At 43.3% G+C, this 20084-nt stretch overlaps 2 protein-coding genes across 2 annotated transcripts in view; one reads left to right on the forward strand and one right to left on the reverse strand.

The window, feature by feature from the left end:
* Window positions 1-4266: 4266 nt before the first annotated feature.
* Window positions 4267-4736, reverse strand: LOC144255481 (proline-rich protein 3-like). The gene is made up of 2 exons (XM_077800251.1): window positions 4571-4736; window positions 4267-4474 (listed from the first exon to the last, which is right to left on the reverse strand). Exons 1-2 carry the CDS (start codon window positions 4734-4736, stop codon window positions 4368-4370), a joined length of 273 nt encoding a protein of 90 aa, XP_077656377.1. The 3' UTR covers window positions 4267-4367.
* Window positions 4737-16883: 12147 nt separating this feature from the next.
* Window positions 16884-20084, forward strand: part of Klhl25 (kelch like family member 25) — a 33739-nt gene continuing 30538 nt past the window's right edge. Inside the window, exon 1 of the mRNA XM_026412669.2 lies at window positions 16884-17031. The gene's annotated coding sequence lies outside the window, so the exon portion shown is untranslated. The remainder of the gene's footprint in view (window positions 17032-20084) is intronic.

The following is a 20084-nucleotide window of genomic DNA, read 5'->3' on the forward strand; positions in this document are numbered from 1 at the left end:
TATCTGCAGAGATTTTGATATAGATTATTATAATTAATAAGTGATTTATCAGGAACCCTGGAAATAAAAGCTCAAAAATCAATTGTATTTCTATAGAGGAGCAACAAACTAATAGAAAATGAAATTTTAAAATAAGCCATTTATAACAACGTCAAAAAGCATCATTTCCTGACTCTGGAGCCCACGAATGTATACTGAGCAGCTCAAGTTTGATTATTTTAAAGCAAAAAGAAACAAAAACATTGATATTGCAGAGAGCAATGGCCAATGGATTTGGGGTCCCATTTATGAATGTTCCTCTCTGAAAGGTGAAATGGAAGGGTGCTCACACCTGCTATACAGATTGAAAGAAAAACCATAAATGAGAACGAAATCATGTCATCCCACAAGACCACTTCTGAAGGCTTCCTGGGGCAAAGCTAAATGATTTCATGAGGGCGTGTGACATTCAAATTACACATGGAGACCAGAATCTGACAGAAGAATTAAGAAACTTTCCAAACTTAACCCATTAAGTCCCCAATTTTCAATGCTGTCCAATATTTTAATGAAATTGACACAGGTACATTACAACAGATTGGAAATAATAAGCTATAGCTTTTGTGTGTGTGTGTGTGTGTGTGTGTGTGTGAGCGCGTGCACGTGTGTGTGTATTTGTTAATATTATATTCTTATTGTACATTATATTACATATTGTTTACTACATTTATGTTTTCATAGGTATTCCACATCTGGACCATGTTGATGGAGCAGGAGTCGCTTGGCACGAGAGACTTGGGCTGCCCTTTGGACTTGGACCTGAACCTAATGGTAATGGAATCTACCCTACAACCTACAACTTTAAAAAGAAAGAAGAGCTTCTCTCTGCTGCAGGAGGAGAAAACTGCATGTCCTTTGAGAAATGTGGGAGGTGCCCCCTGCTAGGATTTGTTGGAAGCTATTTGAGAGCCATCTCCCTCTGTCCTACCCACAGTGCTGGCTCCCTGCCTCTTGTCCCCCACTCCTCTTGTCAACAGCCCCATGTGAGTCTTCTCAGGTTGGTGTTCCAACCACTGGGCCCATGTTTTTTTGTCCTTCTGCAAGGACCTTCTGGGATTTCAAAAGCTTGCAATGACACACTGGAGCTCCAGGCGTTGCATCTAACAAGGTTCTTTGGTTAAAGTGACTAAAGTTACCAAGATTTTAAAGGAAGAATGTATGAGCTTTAAAAAGAAAGGCATCTCAGAAGGCAATGTGAATACATGCTTAAATATTTACAAATGGAACACAAGAGAGAGAGTCATCGCAGCTCGACTCGTTTCTTGCCTCCTTCTGTAAAAGTCACATGATTTACATTTCTTGTGGCAGATGGGTAAATTTTATGTGCTTTTGGGGGAGACAGCTTCTCAGTGGAGGAGTGCCCATGGCCTTTTGAAGCTCTGCAGGTGGGCCTGCAGGTTAGCATCTCCATGGGATCTTCACAGAGTGAAGACTGAATGAGACAACAGAAATTAAAACCTCTTCAAAGGAGAAAGAAGTATCTGCACAGATACCAGCAGACTTCTCTGAGGTTCTTTAAGGACCACTTCTCCTGTCATTCTTTCCTCTCCTCCTTTTTCAACATCAGAAAATGAGTCACGATTCCCTGAAGCCCTCCCAACTCCTACTCCCTTTCCTCCGCCAACCCAATCCCACTCGAAATCTGCCACAAGGGCCCTGATAAAACTCCAGTGAGGGAAATGTTCTTTGTCATTTATTGTGCATTATAGAAACTTGATTTTTGCTAAGGCTCACAAATGCTGTTCTGCTGCCCATGCCGCAGGTACCAGCAATCGGTAAGGGAAGATTTTAAAAATCAGGATCAAGAGGGACAAATCTGGGGATGGTTTGTCTTCACAATGTCCTTGCACAAAATCTTCTCTTTATTCTGGGAAATCTTCCTGGCATATTTAACTCCCAGTTTTCCCCATGATGGAAAAACTTGAGTGGTTTTACTTCCCTTTTCCTCCCTATCTATTGTGTTTGAAAGCTCCTTCTAGCAAAAAAAAAAAAAAAAAAAAAAAGCTTCTCTCAATTATATTCCAGACTGGAAATTGAACCTAGAGCTTCAAGCTTCAAGCGCGATAGGCAAGTGCTCTACCCCTGAGTTACATCCCCAGTCCTATGAAAAAAAGAATGTAAAGGCTCATTATAGAAAATTCAATAATGATCATTAGTTACCCAACTTTCTCCAGTCTTCTTATTATGCAGCTATAAATGCAACACAAAACCAGACTTTATATCTCAGATTTCTCCTGAAGCTGCTTGGGACTCTAGAATCCACGTCAAAATATGTTGCATTTATTAGGCAATTTAATGAATCCAGGTTTTTCTCATGAAAAAAAAAAAAGACTTTCCTTGGAAATTAGCAGACCTTGAGTCAAGAAGAAAGTGTTGGAAATTCTTTGGGGATGTGGCATGTTGCCACACTTCATCTCACCTCTGTGGCATTTCTGGAAAAAAATGGATTTTATCCCCTGACCACAAAGCTTGTCCCCCCCCACTCCATTTCTGAGTGAGACACTGCTCATTCACTCAACATCTGAACCTTGGAGTCCATTTCAATTTCTCTTTTTTCCTCACAGCCCAAGCCAATGTCAGGCCCTCTTCTTAGTGAGCCACCCCTCCCCAGGCAAGCATGACACCCCTATTCTCTTTATTCTCGCCCTGTCCCATGCAGTAGCCTTTGATTGGTCCCTCACCAGAGCCTCTGACCCCCAGTCTTACATTAAGCTCCAGAAGATAAATCTCCTGGAGGCTCAGAGCATGTCCTTAAGATGCAGGGATGGTTCTTCACCCCATTGTCTGTCAAGCTAAGAACATTTCCTTCTATTATTAGTAAATTGGTTTTTGAAAAAGAACCAGGGATGGATATTAATTTTATTAAGTTTCTTTTCCAGCAACTTTTAAGTTTATCATACGGGATTCTTATTGGATCAATGATGTGTCATATCATACATATAGTAAAGTATTTTACATTTTGTACCATTTTAATGCTCTTGAGATAAACCTTTCTTTGTAAGTGACATTAGATGATAGTTTCATTTGAAATCAATTTCCTAGTGTGATATTTGGGATTTTTCAGTTATAATTCTCAATAATTAGCTTTGTGCAATAGTGGTCATTTTCCTTTTTTATTTTTATATTTTCATTTTTATAATTTTTTTTGGTTTCCACTGCGTTTATTACTAATATAAAAAAATGTTAAAAAGAAAAAAAATCATTCTCAGTTCTCCAACGCTCTCATCCCTCCCTCTTGCCCACACAACTCCTGACCCATTTCCTCAGGGCCAGCTCAAAACTGAACCTGTTCACTGCCGTTTTCACAGAAAACAACCAGTGCCAGGGATGTGAGGGAAGAGTGTCAGAAGAGAGCAACAGTACTGTCCAGGTTCCACCCATAGATAGGCCAGGTGGAGATTCACAGAATTCAAATGAAAGGGCTGGTGGCTTCACAATGACATAGTCTAACTAAGACAGGCTGAAAAGGAGCTGGGTAGGGAGGCCCATCTGAGGCTTTACAAGACATCATTGGTCAGTGTCAGACCAAGAATAATCAACACCAGGAGAAGTACAGGGAGGACCAGGGAGGCAGTCTTGTGGAGTTTCACGATTCTCCCAAGTTGGGATGTGGGGAAAGTCTAGAGGGCACCAAGAGCCTCACTCATTTTGGCAGAAAAACTTATTCTAGTGTTGGGAAATCACAAAAATGCCACGGACAGTGAGAGAGGCTACGAGGGGATGCACAGTTTCACAAAGCACAGTGATCACAGACCATAGCGGTGGGGATCATACTACTGACAGAGAAACTACGAAATCCCAAAGCAGGGGCAGTTGCCTTTCAGGGAGCAACTCTGTACCAGTCACCCAAACTTGACCCCAGGTCAGAAAACCTGGTGAGTTTCCCAAGCAGCTGAAAACACTGGGATGTCACATAAAAAGGTCTTAAAATAAGCAGCTAAAGTGGGTAGGAAACCGCTCCAGGGCTCTCAGGAATTGAGGGCAGTACTGGGGACAGGTGGACAGATGCACAAGAAACAGCACCAAAGAGGTTTCCTGTTCAGCAGTCATTTGGCGAAAGGGAAGAAGATCCAGGAGGCAGTTGAAGGGAGCAAGGGGTCCCGAAGGCATGTCTCTGGAGGCTGGATCAGAATACAGAGCGCGCTGCGAACCAGTGATGAAACACAACTCTGGACCCAAACCAGGGAGGTGGTGGATGGGGGTGGACGTGTCATTAACCGAGGGTGTTGGGTGGAAGAGCCTCACAGTAGCCATCACAGGGCCACAGGGAAATACATGGCCGCTGGGTCACAGAGGGCTCCTTCCAGCCTGGATGGGAAGGCACAGTCTCACAGAGGAGGTCCATTGACGCCTGGGTGGTAGAAGGCACAGAGGTCTTCATATCTACAGTGACCCTTTTTCGAAAAGTGTCGACAGACGGGGCGGTCAGATTTGTCTGTGGCCGAGGCCTCCCCGGGGCAGGGGCCCAATCAGGGAGGAGGTGGGAGACTCAGCAGTGGTGGAATCATCAGTCCCCTTGATCCTGGAGGACCTCTGTGAAGAGCTGACTTGGGGTCACCAGGCTTTCCATTGGCCATGGGAGGAGGGCCCAGAAGGCTGGGTGGTCCTATGGGACTCTCATCCTCCTCATCTCCAGTCTCTTCCCGCTCGGGCAGTGGTGGCTGCTGTTGCTGATTCTGCTTCTTTCGTTTCGGCATCGTGGCTGCGGCAATGGCCCATTTTTATAATTTTTAACTGATACATAAAGCACCTAAACAATTGTACATATTAATGGGGTATCATGTGATGTTTCACACAGTGATTTTCAACAGTGAACTGGATAGCTCTTAGGTGAGGAAGGGAACAGGCCAAGGAGGGTCAAGGAGAAGAGTAGAAAGGAGGGGAAGAAGTAACTGAACAGAGTTCCCTCTCCATCTCAACCAAAGGGGCTTCATTTTTAAAAGTTCTCTTTTGTCTGTGGGTTCCATGTGTGGTTTTTAGTACTGATATTATTTGAATAAAATGTATTTGGCAGCTTTCCATTTGGGGGGGAGATGGTACCAGGGATTGAACTCAGGGGCACTCACCCATTGAGCCACATCCCCAGCCCTATTTTGTACTTTATTTAGAGACAGGGTCTCACTGAGTTGCTTAGTGCCTCACTTTTGCTGAGGAAGACTTTGAACTCAACATCCTTCTGCCTCAGCCTCCCAAGCCTGTATATGCTGAAATACTGTAAATAGTATGGGAAATGATGTCTTCTTTAAAATCATTTTAACTCAGAGCCTTCGATGGGTGGGGAGACACACTAAAAGGATCTGTGACCTTTTTTGTTTGGTTGGTTGGGTTTTGGTATTGGGGATAACTTTTGAATAAGTTTTTCTTAATTGAATTTCTATAAAGATCATTGGAGATTCACAGGCAGTTGTAAGAAATAATAGAAACTTCCCCTGTACATTGTACCCAATTTTTCCCAAAGTGCAACACTATAGTGCATTAACATTGATTCAATCCACTGGTCTTGTATTTCCCCAGTTTTACTGGAAATGGTGTGTGTGTGTGTGTGTATGTGTGTGTGTGTGATATACAGTTCCCTCACCTCTGCAAGTTTGTATATTCACCACCACAGTCATGATACTCAATAGTTTAAGTTTAAACACTCCAAAGATCATCTTTATCCTTTTATAATCATATTTACTTCTCTTCCAGCACTCCACCCCCACTTCTAACACCTGGAAACCATTAAAATGTTCTCCATTTTTGAAATTTTGTCATTTTGAAAATGTTGTATAAATAGAATCACACAGTATTTAATGTTTAGGGATTGCATTTTTAAACTTAGCATAATTTCCTGGATATTTACTCAAGTTATTACATATATCAATAATTCCTTTTTACTGTTGAATAGTTATCCATAATATGAATGTAACATAGTTTGTTTAGCCATTCATTTGTTGTAGGAAATCTAGCTTAGCCTATAATCCCAGTGACATGGAGGCTGAGGCAGGAGGACTGTTGAGCCTGGGAGCTCTAGACTAGTGTGGGCAACATAGTGAGACCCCATTGGAAAGGAGAGAGACAGAGACAGAGAAATAGAGAGAGAGACAGAGAGAGAAAGAAAAATAAAGAAAAGAAGAAAGAAAGACTGTCCAAATTGTTTTCCAGAGTGACTGGATCATTTTACATTCCCACCAACAAATGTATGAGTGATTCTGTTTGTTTCCTTCACAGCATTTGCTGTTGTCAATTTTTAATTTTTGTCATCCTGGAAGGTACAATGATATCTCATTGTGGTTTTAATTTGCATTTCCCTGATGACTGAACAACTTTTCATATGCCGACTTACATCTTACAACTTTTTCAATAAAATATCTGTTCTTATCATTTGCCCTTTTTCTAATTGGATGACTTGGGTTTTTGTTGTGTTTACAATTGAGTTTTGAGAGTTCTTTATATTTTTTCAATACCAGTCCTTATTTGGATGTGTGATTTGCAAATATTTTTTCCTGGTATATAACTCATCCTTTCCACATGGACTAACACAGACCCCCAAATTTTAATTTTTTGATGAAATACAGATAACCCAAATAACCCAATCAATAAATGAGCAAAGGAACTGAACAGCGTGCGGCCCGGGTTCGATCCTCAGCACCACATACCAACAAAGATGTTGTGTCCGCCGAGAACTAAAAAAAAAAAAAATAAATAAATGTTAAAAAAAAAATTCTCTCTCTCTCTCTCTCTCTCTCTCTCTCTCTCTCTCTCCTCTCTCACTCTCTCTTTAAAAAAAAAAGCAGAAACCTTTAAAAAAAAAAAGAATACAAGTATCAATAGATGTTTGGGAGGATGTGGGGGAAATGTACACTTGTACATTGCTAATGGGACTGCAAATTGGTGCAACCACTCTGAGAAGCAGTATGGAGATGCCTCAGAAAACTTGGAATGGAACTGCCATTTGGCCCAGTTATCCCACTCCTCTGTAGATACCAAAGGATTTAAAATCTATATACTACAATTACATAGCCACATCAATGTTTATAGGAGCTCAATTCACAACAGCTAAGGTTTGGAACCAGCCTAGGTGCCCTTCAATAGATGAATGGATATAAAAAAATATGGTACATGTACACAATGAAATATTACTTAGCCATAGAAAAGAATGACTTTTGCCAGTAAATGAATGGATCTGAAGATTATCATGCTAAGTGAAATAAGCCAGTCCTAAAAACCAAAGGCGGATATGTGGATGCTAACACACAATAAAGAGGCATGGAGGGAAGAATAGAAGTTCATTGAATTAGACAAAGGGGAAATGAAGGGAAGGGAGGGGGGATGCAAACAGAAAAGATAGCAGAATGAATCGGACTTAACTTTCCTATGTTCATATATGAATATACCACCAGAGAAACTCCACATCATGTACAACCAACCACACAAATGGAATCCTAATTAGTATACTTCATGCATATATGTCAAAATAAACTCTACTGTCATGTATATAAAAAAATTTTTTAAAGAAAGAAGAAATTAAACCAAAAAAATATTGTATTTAAATATTTTCAGAATGTGGGAAAGCAAACATGTAATCTAATCTAAAAAGAAAAGAAATCCAATTTATCAATGTTTCCATGCTTTTGGCGTCAAATCTAAGAATTCTTTGCCCAACCTTAAATCCTGAAAATTTTTGCCTGGTTTTTCTAAAAAGCTTGTAGTTTCATGTTTACATTTAAGTATATAATCAATATTGATTGATATTTTTTTAACAACCACTTTCAGAGTAGGATTCTTGTGGATGCTCTCTATCAAGTCATGCTAAGTCTCCCATACTCCTAAGTTGTCAAGAGTTTTGATCACAAATAGGTGTTGGATTGTTGAGGACTTTTATGTCCAAGTTCATGAAAATATTTTTCTATAATGTCTGTTTCTCTTTGACGTTTTTGTTTGGTTTGTATCAAGTTGAAAGTATTCCTTCCTCTTCCATTATCTGCTTCAAACCCTCTCCTTGATATTTTAAAACATTCTCAAAAAATAAAAAATAAAAAACCCAGAACTATGTGGGCCTGAATATTTCTTTAGTGGAGCTTTTAAATTATTAATTCTGTTTCTCTAGTGGTGATAGGACTAGGATTGTCTGTTTCATCTTGATTGAGTTTTGGCAGTTTGTGGGTTTTGAGGAATTGATCCATTTCTTAAAGGTGTCTGATTTATCCTGTGAGGTTGCTTACACTATCTTTGTAATGAAAGAGCTATCAGATATCCCTTATTTCATTCTTGGTATTGGTAATTGTGTCTTCTGTTTTTGTTAGTGTTACTAGATGTTTATCAATTTTAATGATTTTTTTCAAGAACCAGGTGTTTTAGTTTCATCAAATTTCCCTATTGTGCTCCTATTTTCCATTTTATTGGTTTATGCTTTTTATTTTTTCCTTTTGGTTTATATTGCTATTCTTTTTCTTGTCTCTTGAAGGAGGAATTTAAGTTACTGATCTGAGATCTTTCTCACTTCTAATGTAAGTATTTAGTGCTATTACTTTCCCTCTTGGCACTACTTTTACTACACCTACATATTTTGATATGTTGTATTTCGGTTTTTTTCAACTCTATGTACTTTTTTTCATTTTCTTCTTTTTCTTTCCTTTCCTTTTCTTTTTCTTTCCTTTTTTTTTTTTTTTTTTTTTTTTGTACTAAGGAATGAATTCAGGAGCACTTTACCACTGAGCTATATCCCCAGCCCTTTTCATCTTTATTTTGAGAAAGTATTTTGCTAAGTTGCTGAGACTGGTTCTAAACTTATGATCCTCCTGCTTCAGCTTTCCAAGCAGCTGGAATTACAGATGTGTCCCGGGCTCTATGTACTTTTTACTAGTCAGAAATGTATATTATTTGTTGTCCCTGATATGCTCTCATACAAATGAAGCCATGAGGAACTTCTGTTTACTAACAGTTCTCTTCCATCTCCTGAGTAAAAATGAAAAAAACAGAGAAATGCTCAAGGGTGCGTCTGAAAACAACTCAAAGATATTATGTCAATCTTGGAAGCTAGTCATTAAGAAACCACATTGATGGCTGGGGGTGTAGCTTAATGATACATCCCCAACACCACACACACACACACACACACACACACACACACAAACAAACAAACAAATGTTGGAAGAAGGAGACATACTGTCAACCCAACCATTTATGAGTTTCTGATGATCTGTTTTCTCATGTGAGAAAGAAAGTTTGAGACATTTGCCAGCCAGTGCACACCAAATCAGTCCTGTTTTTAGTATTGAAACAAACAGCATTTAAGAAGATATTAGTTGGGCATGGTGGCAAATGCCTGTAATCCCAGCAACTCCGAAGACTGAGGCAGGAGGATGGTGAGTTCAAAGCCAGCCTCAGCAATTTAACGAAGCTCTAAGAAAGTTAGTGAGGCCCTGTTTCAAAATAAAATATAAAAAGATCTGGGGATGGGGCTCAGTGGTTAAGCACCCTTGGGTTCAATCCCTGGTACCAAAAAAAAAAAAAAAAAAAGATGTTGACTTATAACAGATTTTATGAGAAACTGGATTTTTATGACTTTTTAAAAAATTGTTATGTAATAATTGTACATATTAATGGGATACAGAGTATATTCATCATTTTTTTGTGTGTGTTGGGAACATTCAAACCCTCTCGTTGATATTTCAAAACATATAGCAAATTATTATTAAATACAGTCACCCTATATTTCCACAGAACACTAGAACTCATCCCTCCTATCTAAGTTTGTACCCATTACATTGCTCTTAATATTATATTGTCTTGAAAGACATCCTTTTAAGATTTATTGTCTGCGTATTTATTATTATTATTTCCTTTGAGACTTCTCTTTGGACCCATGGATAATACAGTTTACCAACTCTTATGTCTGTTTTATATGTGGTGAGTTTTCTTCACATCATCAGGGATAAGCTGCTTTCCTCCACTGTTGAATTGTACTCACCCAGCAAGGCCTCCTGGGAATGTTACCTCCCCAATTTACCTTTCCCTCTGTGACTCTGCCAAAGCATTTAAATTTGAAACTCTATGGCATTCTTCATTTAATTTTTCAGCTTTGAGTGTTTGGGGCACCATTGAGCATTAGTTGTGCTATGTTTAACGACAAGAACTATGATTTATTCTCCTCTTTGTCTTAATTCCTTTATATCCACTCTGCTCCCAGCAGGGTGCCTAGAATGCATATGGGCTTTTTAAAATTTTTTAATATTTTTTTTAGTTGTAGATGGACAGAATATCTTTATTTTATTTATTTATTTATTTGTTTTTATGTGGTGCTGAGGATCAAACCCAGGGCCTCACTCGTGTGAGGCCAATGCTCTACCACTGAGCTACGACCCCAGCCCTAGAATACCTATGTTTAATTCACTTTTTGAACATTAACATATTAATGAACAAAGCCTGTGACCTTTGAACAGCTCCCAGAGGGCATCCCCACTCATCTAGGATGGAACCATTTGAGAGTGGAAAACAGTTCCACAGAACACACTGCCTATTTTTTGGAGAAATTTTCTGGAGCCAGGCCCAAGAATCCTCCAGTTTTGTCCTGGCTACACCCACAGCTTCCATGGATGTCTGGGAGGGGACTGGTGGGTAGAGGCCATTCCCTCTGCCACTGCCAACCAACTGGGATCAGACTCATAATGGGACAAGATTTTTAGAGGTGGCAAGTGAGAAGTACTGAGCCCCTGCAGCTGGGGAGCTGCCAGGGATGACATTCTCGTTAAAGATGACTCCACTCACAAGAGGCTACTGAGTGAGTTTTGAAAGGTCCTGGCCGAGTCTTTGTTTACTTACATGCATTAACAAGAGTACTTTCTTATGTTTCCCTCTTTGGGGCTGAAAGGCCCCTCACTAAAATACAGTCTTACATCTTCACCACTTGTTCATTAACCATGGTTCCATACTCTGTTTCCTTTCTTCTTGTTTCTGCTAAGGAGGGGAGTGGGACCCGCCTGATCAGTGACTGTAAATGGGGCTGTTGATTCTGTGATGCACCCCACCTTTCTCCCTGCAGCTCATTCTCACTTCCACAGATGGCTCCTTCACTGTTGACCTCTTAGGCTGGCCCTTGGACCCTAAGGTTTCTCTGTGGCGTCTCCGAACTTGCCCACTGCCTCATAGATCAAAATGGTGATGACTTTGCCCCATCCTGTACTGCTGGTGCATGAGTAGGCTTCCTATATCAAACCGGGTCTAAACTGTGGCATTTCCAGAGTTGTAGGGTAGGGGGAGTACATTTCGGGCAAAGGGCTTCATGGGCACACTGCAACTCTGATGAATGGCTACAGCTTCTTGGAGTAAGAAAGAGCAGTGAGGGCCGGAGGACTTCTTGCTTGTCCTGTAACCCCCACACGGCCATTTTTGCCTCCTGCAGCCTGTCTCTACCAAACCCAGCGCTACTGTTCCTTAGCGTATTCAAGACCTAAACAGTGGCTCCCCGGTGAACTTGATCTTGGCTGCACCCCTTGCAATGGCAATGTCAACACCTACCCACTCCCTTGGGAGTCAAAACCGAAAAAGACATCTCCTGCCACACCTCACCTAAGGGTTGGATTTTTTGGGAGCTTGACTGAAAACAGAAGACTCAGTTGAATTTACCCAACACTGACATCATAAACCACTGGTTGCAGGGTGGCGGACACTACTTCCAAAGTTATGTTCCATTCATTCTGAAGTCACTGGATAAATAGTGATTGAGAACCCACTGAGTGCCAGCCACAGTTCTAGGTCAGGAGATGACGACTTGTGCTCATGGAACTTATAGTCTGAGAGAGAAGACTGCCAATTAAACCCTCCACCGACAAGGAAAATTTATATATGTGGGTGTTATAGCCACCACCCTCCACCAGGGCCACTTGTAGTTAAACAGGTGGAGCCTACTGCTTATTGCTTATCACAATGAGGGAGATCACACACCAGGGAGGACATGGGGCAACTCAGCAACAGGATGTTAGAAAGACACTACAGTAGGATTTGGGCTTTGATAGAGTGGTGGAGGAGAGGGCCCAATGAAGTGGGGGTTGGCTCTAGATTGGTGTTATTAGAAAGCAGGAATAAATCCATGATAGGATAGCTCAAACAATCTTATCTAAAAGAACAGTTTTTCCAAGTGCAGTGAAGAACACCTGGAATCCCAGCTACTTGGGAGGCTGAAGCAGGAGGATCACAAGTTCGAGACCAGCCTGGGCAATTTAGTGAGTCTGTCTCTAAAATAAAACAAAGACAGGCTAGAGTGAGGTTAAAGATGAAATTTATAAAGAAGCAGCAGTTATTCATATCAATCGAAAGAGGAAGATGCCTGTTATGTTGTGGTTTGGACAATATGCATGCTTTGTCATCTGTGTTTGGACATGATGTTAGAGTGGTCTTGTTTCTGCCTTGACCCTTCTTCATCATAGACTGGCGTTGTCTGTTGTTGAACTTGTTCATGTTAGTGGGCGAGTGCCATGGCCTAGCTGTGTGTGCAGGGCCAGGGCCAGCTCCTGGATGTCAGGCACAGTCTCCATCCATTTCTGTATATGTGTTTGTTTGTGTGTGCTCCTTGACTTATGATGGGGGTTATTTCTTGAGAATCCCATTTTACGTTGAAAATATCCTCAGTCAAAATGCATTTAACACACCTAATCTACTGCACATCCCAGTTTAGCCTAGCCCACCTCATATGTGCTCAGAACACATACATTAGCCTATAGATGGGAAAATCATCTAACACAAACCCTATTTGATTTTATTTTTAAAAATATTTTTATTTGAAATAAAATAAAAGTGTATTATAGTTATGCATAATAGTGCATTACAGTTATATATAATAGTGGGATTCAGTTTGACATGCATAAATGCATATAACATAGTTTGCTCCATTTCAATCATCAGTACTTCCTCTTTCCCTCCTCACCCCTCCCCATCCCCTTCCTGTATTGTATCAGTCTTCTATGTATTTATTTTTAATTGGTGACATATATATGTGTGTGCGTGTGTGTATGTGTATATATATATATATATATATATATATATATATATAAATAAATAATTAGAGTGTATTGGGATATATTCATGCATGCACATATCAAATTTGATCAATTTCACTCCCCAGTTCTTCCCCTTTCCTACCTTGCCCTCATTCTACTAATCTCCCTTCTATCTTCATGAGATCACAAATCCTATTTCATAAGAAAGCATCAATTTCATGTAAGTATTTAATACAACACTGAAAGTGAGAAACTTTGGTTGTATGGATGTGCTTTCATTCCATCTTAAAGTCAAGAAATCCTAAGTCAAACCATCGTAATATCCATTAGGGTGGTTAGGAAGCCCAGTGTGTTACAGTGACATTTGAGCAGAAAACTGAAGGAAGCAAAGGAGGGCACCTTGCAGTGAGGAAGGAGGTGAGGAGATGGGGACAGTCTGGGTAGAGCCAGCAACAGTGGAGTCCTTGAGGGGGAATCAGGCTAGCTGGTGTGAGGCTTAGCATTGGGGGTCAATGGGTTTGGAGCAAAGCACTCAGGGACAAGGAAGTGGGAGATGACAGGTTAAGTATTGGACATAGCTAGATCAAGGCAGGCCTGTGGGGCAGCATAAGGACATTGGCCTTCACCCTGAGTGAGGCAGGAGCCACTAGAAGGCTTCTAGTGGACAGCCATAAGGAAGTTTTGTTGTAAACAGATCTCCTGGCTGCTGTGCTGAGAGTGGCCCCCAGGGGCAATGGTGGAGCAGGGAGATGAGTGGTGCCAAGGGCTAGAGAGAAGATACCCGCGGGGACTAGTCATGGCAGAGTGCTGTGAAGCACCCGGACTCTTCAAGGATTTCCTGATGGCTTGGAAACGGATGAAGAAGGATGCCAAAGTTTTTCACTTAAGCAAAGAAAAGATTGGATTGTGCTTCCCTGAGATGAGAAGCCTCTCTTGAAGAGCAGCTCTCTGGAGCTCAGTGAGGGCCTGTTTAGGTTGAGATGCCCTGAGACGTAAGTGGGGAGATACGGAGTAAGTCGATGCATGTGTGGGCCTGGAGCCCATAGGGAAGTTGGGGCTGGGGGTGTGGATATGGGATTTGCCAAAGTTTATAAGAACATCATGATTTCATGGTCCTACATGAGATCAGAGTATGGATGTAGGTAGGAAAAAGTTCTTATATATCTGCACTCGATTTCTGTGTACTCCACTATTTTTAAGTTTGAAAGGTGAAGAGAAAACACAGAAGAGATTGAAAGGCATATCCAAAGAGGTTTGGAGAGGACCAAGAGTTCAATGATGTATTAACAAATATGCATTGAGTTCAACCCATCATCCAAGAACTTTTAAGACTTTAAATTCTGGGCCACCAGAAATACTGGGTAGATGGCAATACTGGGGTGGGGAACAAGGGTTAGCCAGTACTGTAGGCTGACATCAGGCATCTGTTCTTCCCTCTTGTTAACAGAACCTTGACTTTGGGGAGGCAATGTACTCATAATTTCCCAGGTGCCCTTGCAGGTAGGTAGACTAAGGTCTATCCAATAAGATATAAACAGAAGTGTGATATGCAATTTCTGCTTAAATGGTGCTAATGCAGCTTAGAGGAATACATCTTTTGCTCTTCTACCCTTATTCCTTCCTGTTGTCCAGAATTTGGATGTTATAATCAGAGCCCCAGCAGCCACCTTGGACCTTGTAAATGGAAAACAAGGATTAAGGATGACAGAATGAAAACATAGAAGCCTATGTTCCTGGCAGCTGTTGAGTTGTCAACCAGTCAAGGATTGCTTAACTTTAGATCTTTTGAATGAGCAAGAAACAAACTTTCATCTTATTTAAATCACAGTTAATTTTGGCTTTTCTGTCATATGCAGAACAAGCTAATTCTAACTTATAGGAGATTTGTTCATAGTTCTTCAAAACTGGGAAGACAACTTATGTGCACTAAAGATTAAAAGATGATTGTTTATGGTCCCTGCTCTCCTAGAACTCCCTGTACACCCAGCTGGCGTGGTTGGCATCAGGTTATTTAATGCTACCGGTAAGAGCTATTATGGTGGGTTGTTCCAGGGTCCACACCAGGACTGAGGCAGATGGTAAAGCAAGCTTCATCTCTTTTCCTCCTTTCCTTTCAGATCATATCTAAATTCAATAACTCAACATGTGTTCTTGCTCTGATTTCATTCCATTGACTATATTTGATTTTAATGTATTCCACTACCTAATTTAAGCCTTGAAGTTGAAGAGGAGAAAATGATAATGTGGACCAGATTTTAGATGGTTGGCACTTATAATTTCTCAGAAAATCTGTAAGGAATAATAAGAAATGGTTAAGAACTTGCTAGGAATCAATTTTGCATGTGAAGTTTCATCCAATCAACAATTATATAAATACTCTAGCCCTAGAAACTTGGCAGGATGCTAAAACTACAAATATGATCTGTGTCATTTCTTTAATGGAGCAATTATTTTGATGTTGTGTTTTCCTTTTGGAAGGTACCTTAAAAGTACACTTGGCCAGCTTTTCACCTCTGGCCAATCCTGCTCTTAAATATCTGAATCCTAGTGTCTTAAATGTCTCCAGATCTGGGCCAAATGGAGAAACTATATTGAACACATACCGGGTGCCAGGTTCATTGCATATATTATCTTACTTAATCTTTACAATAACTCTGCAAGAAAGGTTTTAGAATCCTCCTTTCACCCATAAGAACCAGACTCTCAGAGGGTACCAGCAATCTGCTTACAGTCATATATAGCTCATGAAGAACAGAGCTGTTATTCAAATCCAGAACTCACACTGCTGTTTGCCTGTACATCAAACTGTTTTCCCCCAAATACCTTTGTTGGTGATGCCTTCTCTATTGTCTAACAGTCTTTTAAGCCAGGGAATCTCTTATGAGCAGTGTAAACAGATTTCTGCCCCTGGATTCTGTTTCTCAGTTTCCACTAGTCACAATCCTAACCCTCTTCCAAATCTTTTGTACATTCCCTTTCTCCTCTATCAGCCTTCCTTGCACCTCCATATCAGCGTGATCTCTGCTTTCTGGGAATTCTCCTTACTCCATTCTTGGCTTTTATGGCGCTTATCACTTTATTTTCCGTAGGAAGGAGAAAAGAAAGGGCAAATTTATTGCACACTTTTTGTCTCCTCTAATCCCCTGAATAATCCACTGAGGAGTTTTTATCTGCCATTTTACATATGAAGAAACTGGACACACAGCAGGCTGAAGAGGTGGAATGATTTGCAAACACGGATTTGCAAGGACGTCAAATTGGAATTACAGATCGTTCTCTCCACACCCCGCCCCCTCAGACTAGCACATCGCAAAGGCGTCCATTAAAATGGTTCGTGAAATAAATTAATGGATGGGCGGATGAATGAATGAGTATTTAAAGGCTGGTTTATAAAGGAAATTTAGACATAAGAGAGCTGAAGTTCCGCTTGAAATACAGATTCCTGGTACACTTGGGGTTTGGTGGCCGCAGAAAATTACAAACGTTCGGATTAAAAAAGAAAGGGCTCCCTTCACGTTGGGACAACTAAAGTGTGACTTTGCGAAGAGGTCTACAACGCCTGTGATTCCGGGACAGACGCGCAAACTACAAAGCTCCCTCCTTCGGAAAGCTCTGGAACACCGTCTCCTTCGGTTCCCAAACTCGGGCCGCTGGGGGGAGGGCATGCGCCTGTCCCTTTAAGAATCTGGTCGAAGTCCTTTTCCTTGCCCTGCCCCGCCTCCCCGCGATACCGGCGCGGTCTGGACGCCCACCTCTTTCTGCTTGGGAGGCGGCACTATGGGTTCGGACGCCCATCCGTCACAGAGGCGCCACCTCTGATTGGCTGTTACGCTTCGGGCCGGGAGGCGGGGCGGGAAGGCCGGAGAAACTAGTTTGTTGGCGGCGCCTCGGCTGTACCGCGGCGGGCGCATTCGGGGCCGTGGGGAGCCGGTCAGGGGAGGCGGCGGCAGCGGCTGCGGAGCTCGTGCGGACGGCCAGGGGTCTCTGAGCACGGCGGGCGGCAGCGCCCGGAGCGGTGAGTGCCTGGGCTGGACTGAGCCAGGCTGGGGGCGCCGTCCTCTGGCCGGCTTGCGTCCGCGCTCCGGCCACCGCACCGGGGACTTGTCACCTCCCCCGGGCTGGACCCGGTTCGTGGTGTCCTGGGCAAAGTGAGCCTCCTCAAGGCCGTGAGTTCTGGGAGGAGCGCAGAGGGACTGGGGTCCCGGAGCTGCCCCGGCTACCGCGTGTCTTGGGGCCACTGGGGTAGGGGACAATGTGGGGGCGGGGAGGGCGGCAGCACTTAGCCACCCAACCCCTAGCCCGGAGTCCTCCCGTCACGTCCGTGCCTGGGGACTCCGCTAGGGTATTTGCTAAGAGCCCTGGGCGAGGGAATGAATTGTTTTGCAAATGGATGTTGCGCACGGGAGCTGCTACTTTCCCCCCTGGGAGCGGTTGATTCATTGAGTCCACACACTCTCTTTTTAAAAAATTACTATTGATCCTGGAAAACGGAGGTTGCTTGTCTTCGAGGATATGAGCGGCTGAGCTCTGCGCCCTGGCGGAGCGAAGTCCCCGTTCACTTGGGCCCTGCCTGGTGCCCTGCGAGGACAAGGATTGAAAGGTCTGGTCTACTCCAGCCGGGTCCTGGAGCCTGCCACCCTTTTGCCCCAGGCCTTGTATGCCCCACCAGACAAGAGTCCTGTATCTCTGTGCATTTCACGAGAAGGGAGAAATGGGTAATAGTCCCAAAGTCACACCCACCTGTCCAGCTGGGTGGTGGCCAACCTGGCAGCTCCAGAGCAAGTATATAGTCTGATTCCTCTTCCCGCATCTTGACCTGGCCCCGGGATTCCTCTCGTCCCCCCCTTCCTTTTCTCCTTCATAGTTGTTTTAGCAGCTTTGCCTTTGGGGAATTGTGTTCCCAGGGGTACCAGACTCTTTTTGTGTGTGCTGCTGCTGGTTCAGCCACCCCAAAGTTCACTCCCACTGTCTTTGAGGTAAGAAGACTTTCCATAAAGACCTGGTCAAAGGAAGTGGGTGGTCGGCCCAGGCCCCTTCCCTTTAATCTGGATTCTTAAATCCTGCTGAGCTCCCAGTGCTCTCTCTCCCTTGGGGAAGGCTCACTGGGCTCTGGCCCTCCCTGGTGAGTCAGGGCAAAGTGTGTCAGGTGTTTGGGTCCTTTGGTTTCACTCTGGCATGGCAGTGGGTCAAGGAAGGAGGGAAGTTGCCTATGGCACAAGGACCAGACTGTGACTTGAGACTCAGGCCTTTGGTACCCTGGGACTCTGTCTCCCCTTTCATAGGTGGAACTGATGCTCAGTGGGCCTATGTGTGCCGTTAGGATTTCTGGGTGATGTTGGGAAAGCCTTGCAGCTGGGGGCTGGGAGGAGTAGGACACAGGGTCCTCCCCACCCTTAGAGTTGGTCTTTCTAAGACCTGGAGTCCTGGGTTTCCAAGCTGTGCCTGTGGAGGCTGACAGAATTATCTTTTCCCAGGCTCCACAAATATTTCAATTTTGATTAATTTGTTAGGAAGTGACTCCAGGGAGGTCATTAAGGAGAGTAGACAGAAATGGAAGAGTAAACCTTCTTCCTGGGTCTCAGGCTGCTGCTGAATTTATGTGTGTGGTGTAGAGACAAGAGCTGTGGGCAAGTTGCACGCTCCACATTGGAGGCGGCTTCTGTAGCCTGATGTCCTTAATGGCATCTTAAACCTGCGGGCACCCAGTGTTGGGAAAGGAGACCAGGAAGAAAAGAAAGAAATTACCCTGTGCCAGACTGTACAGTCTGCAGTGAAAACAGGCCTGGTTCTTCCCAGTATAGAAAGCGTGAGTGTGTTATTTAGTGAGTGGTTTTAGTCATTCATTCCTTCGTTTATTATTTCATTCATTGTTTCAGACTTGCCTGGGGACCCTGCTTTTAGGGACCTCCTAGATGAGAGGGTGCTGACATGTGGATCAGGGGCCCTGACTATCAGAGTACAGAGAACCCCAGTGATTAATAAAGGCAGCAAGGGAAGCTGAGGGGACACTAAGGAAGGGTGCAGGTGGCAAAGGTGTTCTGGAGAGAGGATGCCTGGTCTAAGAAAAGGCTTGCCTCAGCCCAGATTCTCCTCTCCTGCCACCCACCCACATTTCTCCCAGAGCCAGTTCAGGTTGATATCAACTTAGGGCACCGGTGAGGTCAGAGAGAGGTGATGGAGAGGTTCTTCTCAGCTGTGGTGGTCTGCTCTGCACTGGCAGTAGTCCACTCACAGGAAACTGGGTGGCTTCTGAATGCGAGGGGTCCTGACAGAACCCACCCCGTTGTCCCTAAAGACCAGCTCATTGCCTGACCCCTTAGTCCTTCTGTAACATAGGGTAGTGGGGGTGTAGCCTGGCCAGAGGGGGCTGTCAGAGCTGGGACAAGCAAATAGAGTGTCTAGACAAATGAATTGACTGACTGAGATGGTGGTTTCATCTAATGTGGTAAATTTCCTAATTGAATTGCCTGCTCAGGGCTGTCGAAGCATTTTCCCCAAACCAGGAACACTTAGTTTGGACAAGTGGAAGGAGTGGCAGGAAGAGGGAGAGCTTACGTATCTGCAGCTTTTAGTCACACCATCCCAACAGGACTTAATCAGTCTATATCTGTCCCCTGGTGATTGCAGTCACCTTTCTGCAGGTTTCAGCTCCATTACTAGTTCTAAAGGTAGCAAAAGCTGATACCAGTGGCTTTAAGCCATTGCCTCACCACACTGACTTCAGGTCCCTCAAGGGCCATTAGGAGGTAGGAGTTTGGGGGATTAGAGGGACATAGAATGGCTTCAGGGGTGGGCAAGCTCTCTGTAAGCCCCTCAGTACAGTATCAGTGGAAGGAGTGCAAGCTGTGGCCTCAGAGTGGGGCTCCATGCTGCTGGGTGTCTGTGACTGAATTCTGTAACCTCGCTGGGCCTTACTGGCCTCTCCTGGGATATCCTGAAGATTAATAGTCTCACTGTGTAGACTCCTCTAGAATCTTCTGGCACCAAGTGGACATTGGTCATAGCCAGCTTCCTTTTCCCTTCACCCCATTCCCTGGGCACAGACTGAGGCTGGGTGCTGGCTTGCAG

Source organism: Urocitellus parryii, chromosome 6 (assembly GCF_045843805.1).
Source record: "Urocitellus parryii isolate mUroPar1 chromosome 6, mUroPar1.hap1, whole genome shotgun sequence".
NCBI lineage: Eukaryota > Metazoa > Chordata > Mammalia > Rodentia > Sciuridae > Urocitellus > Urocitellus parryii.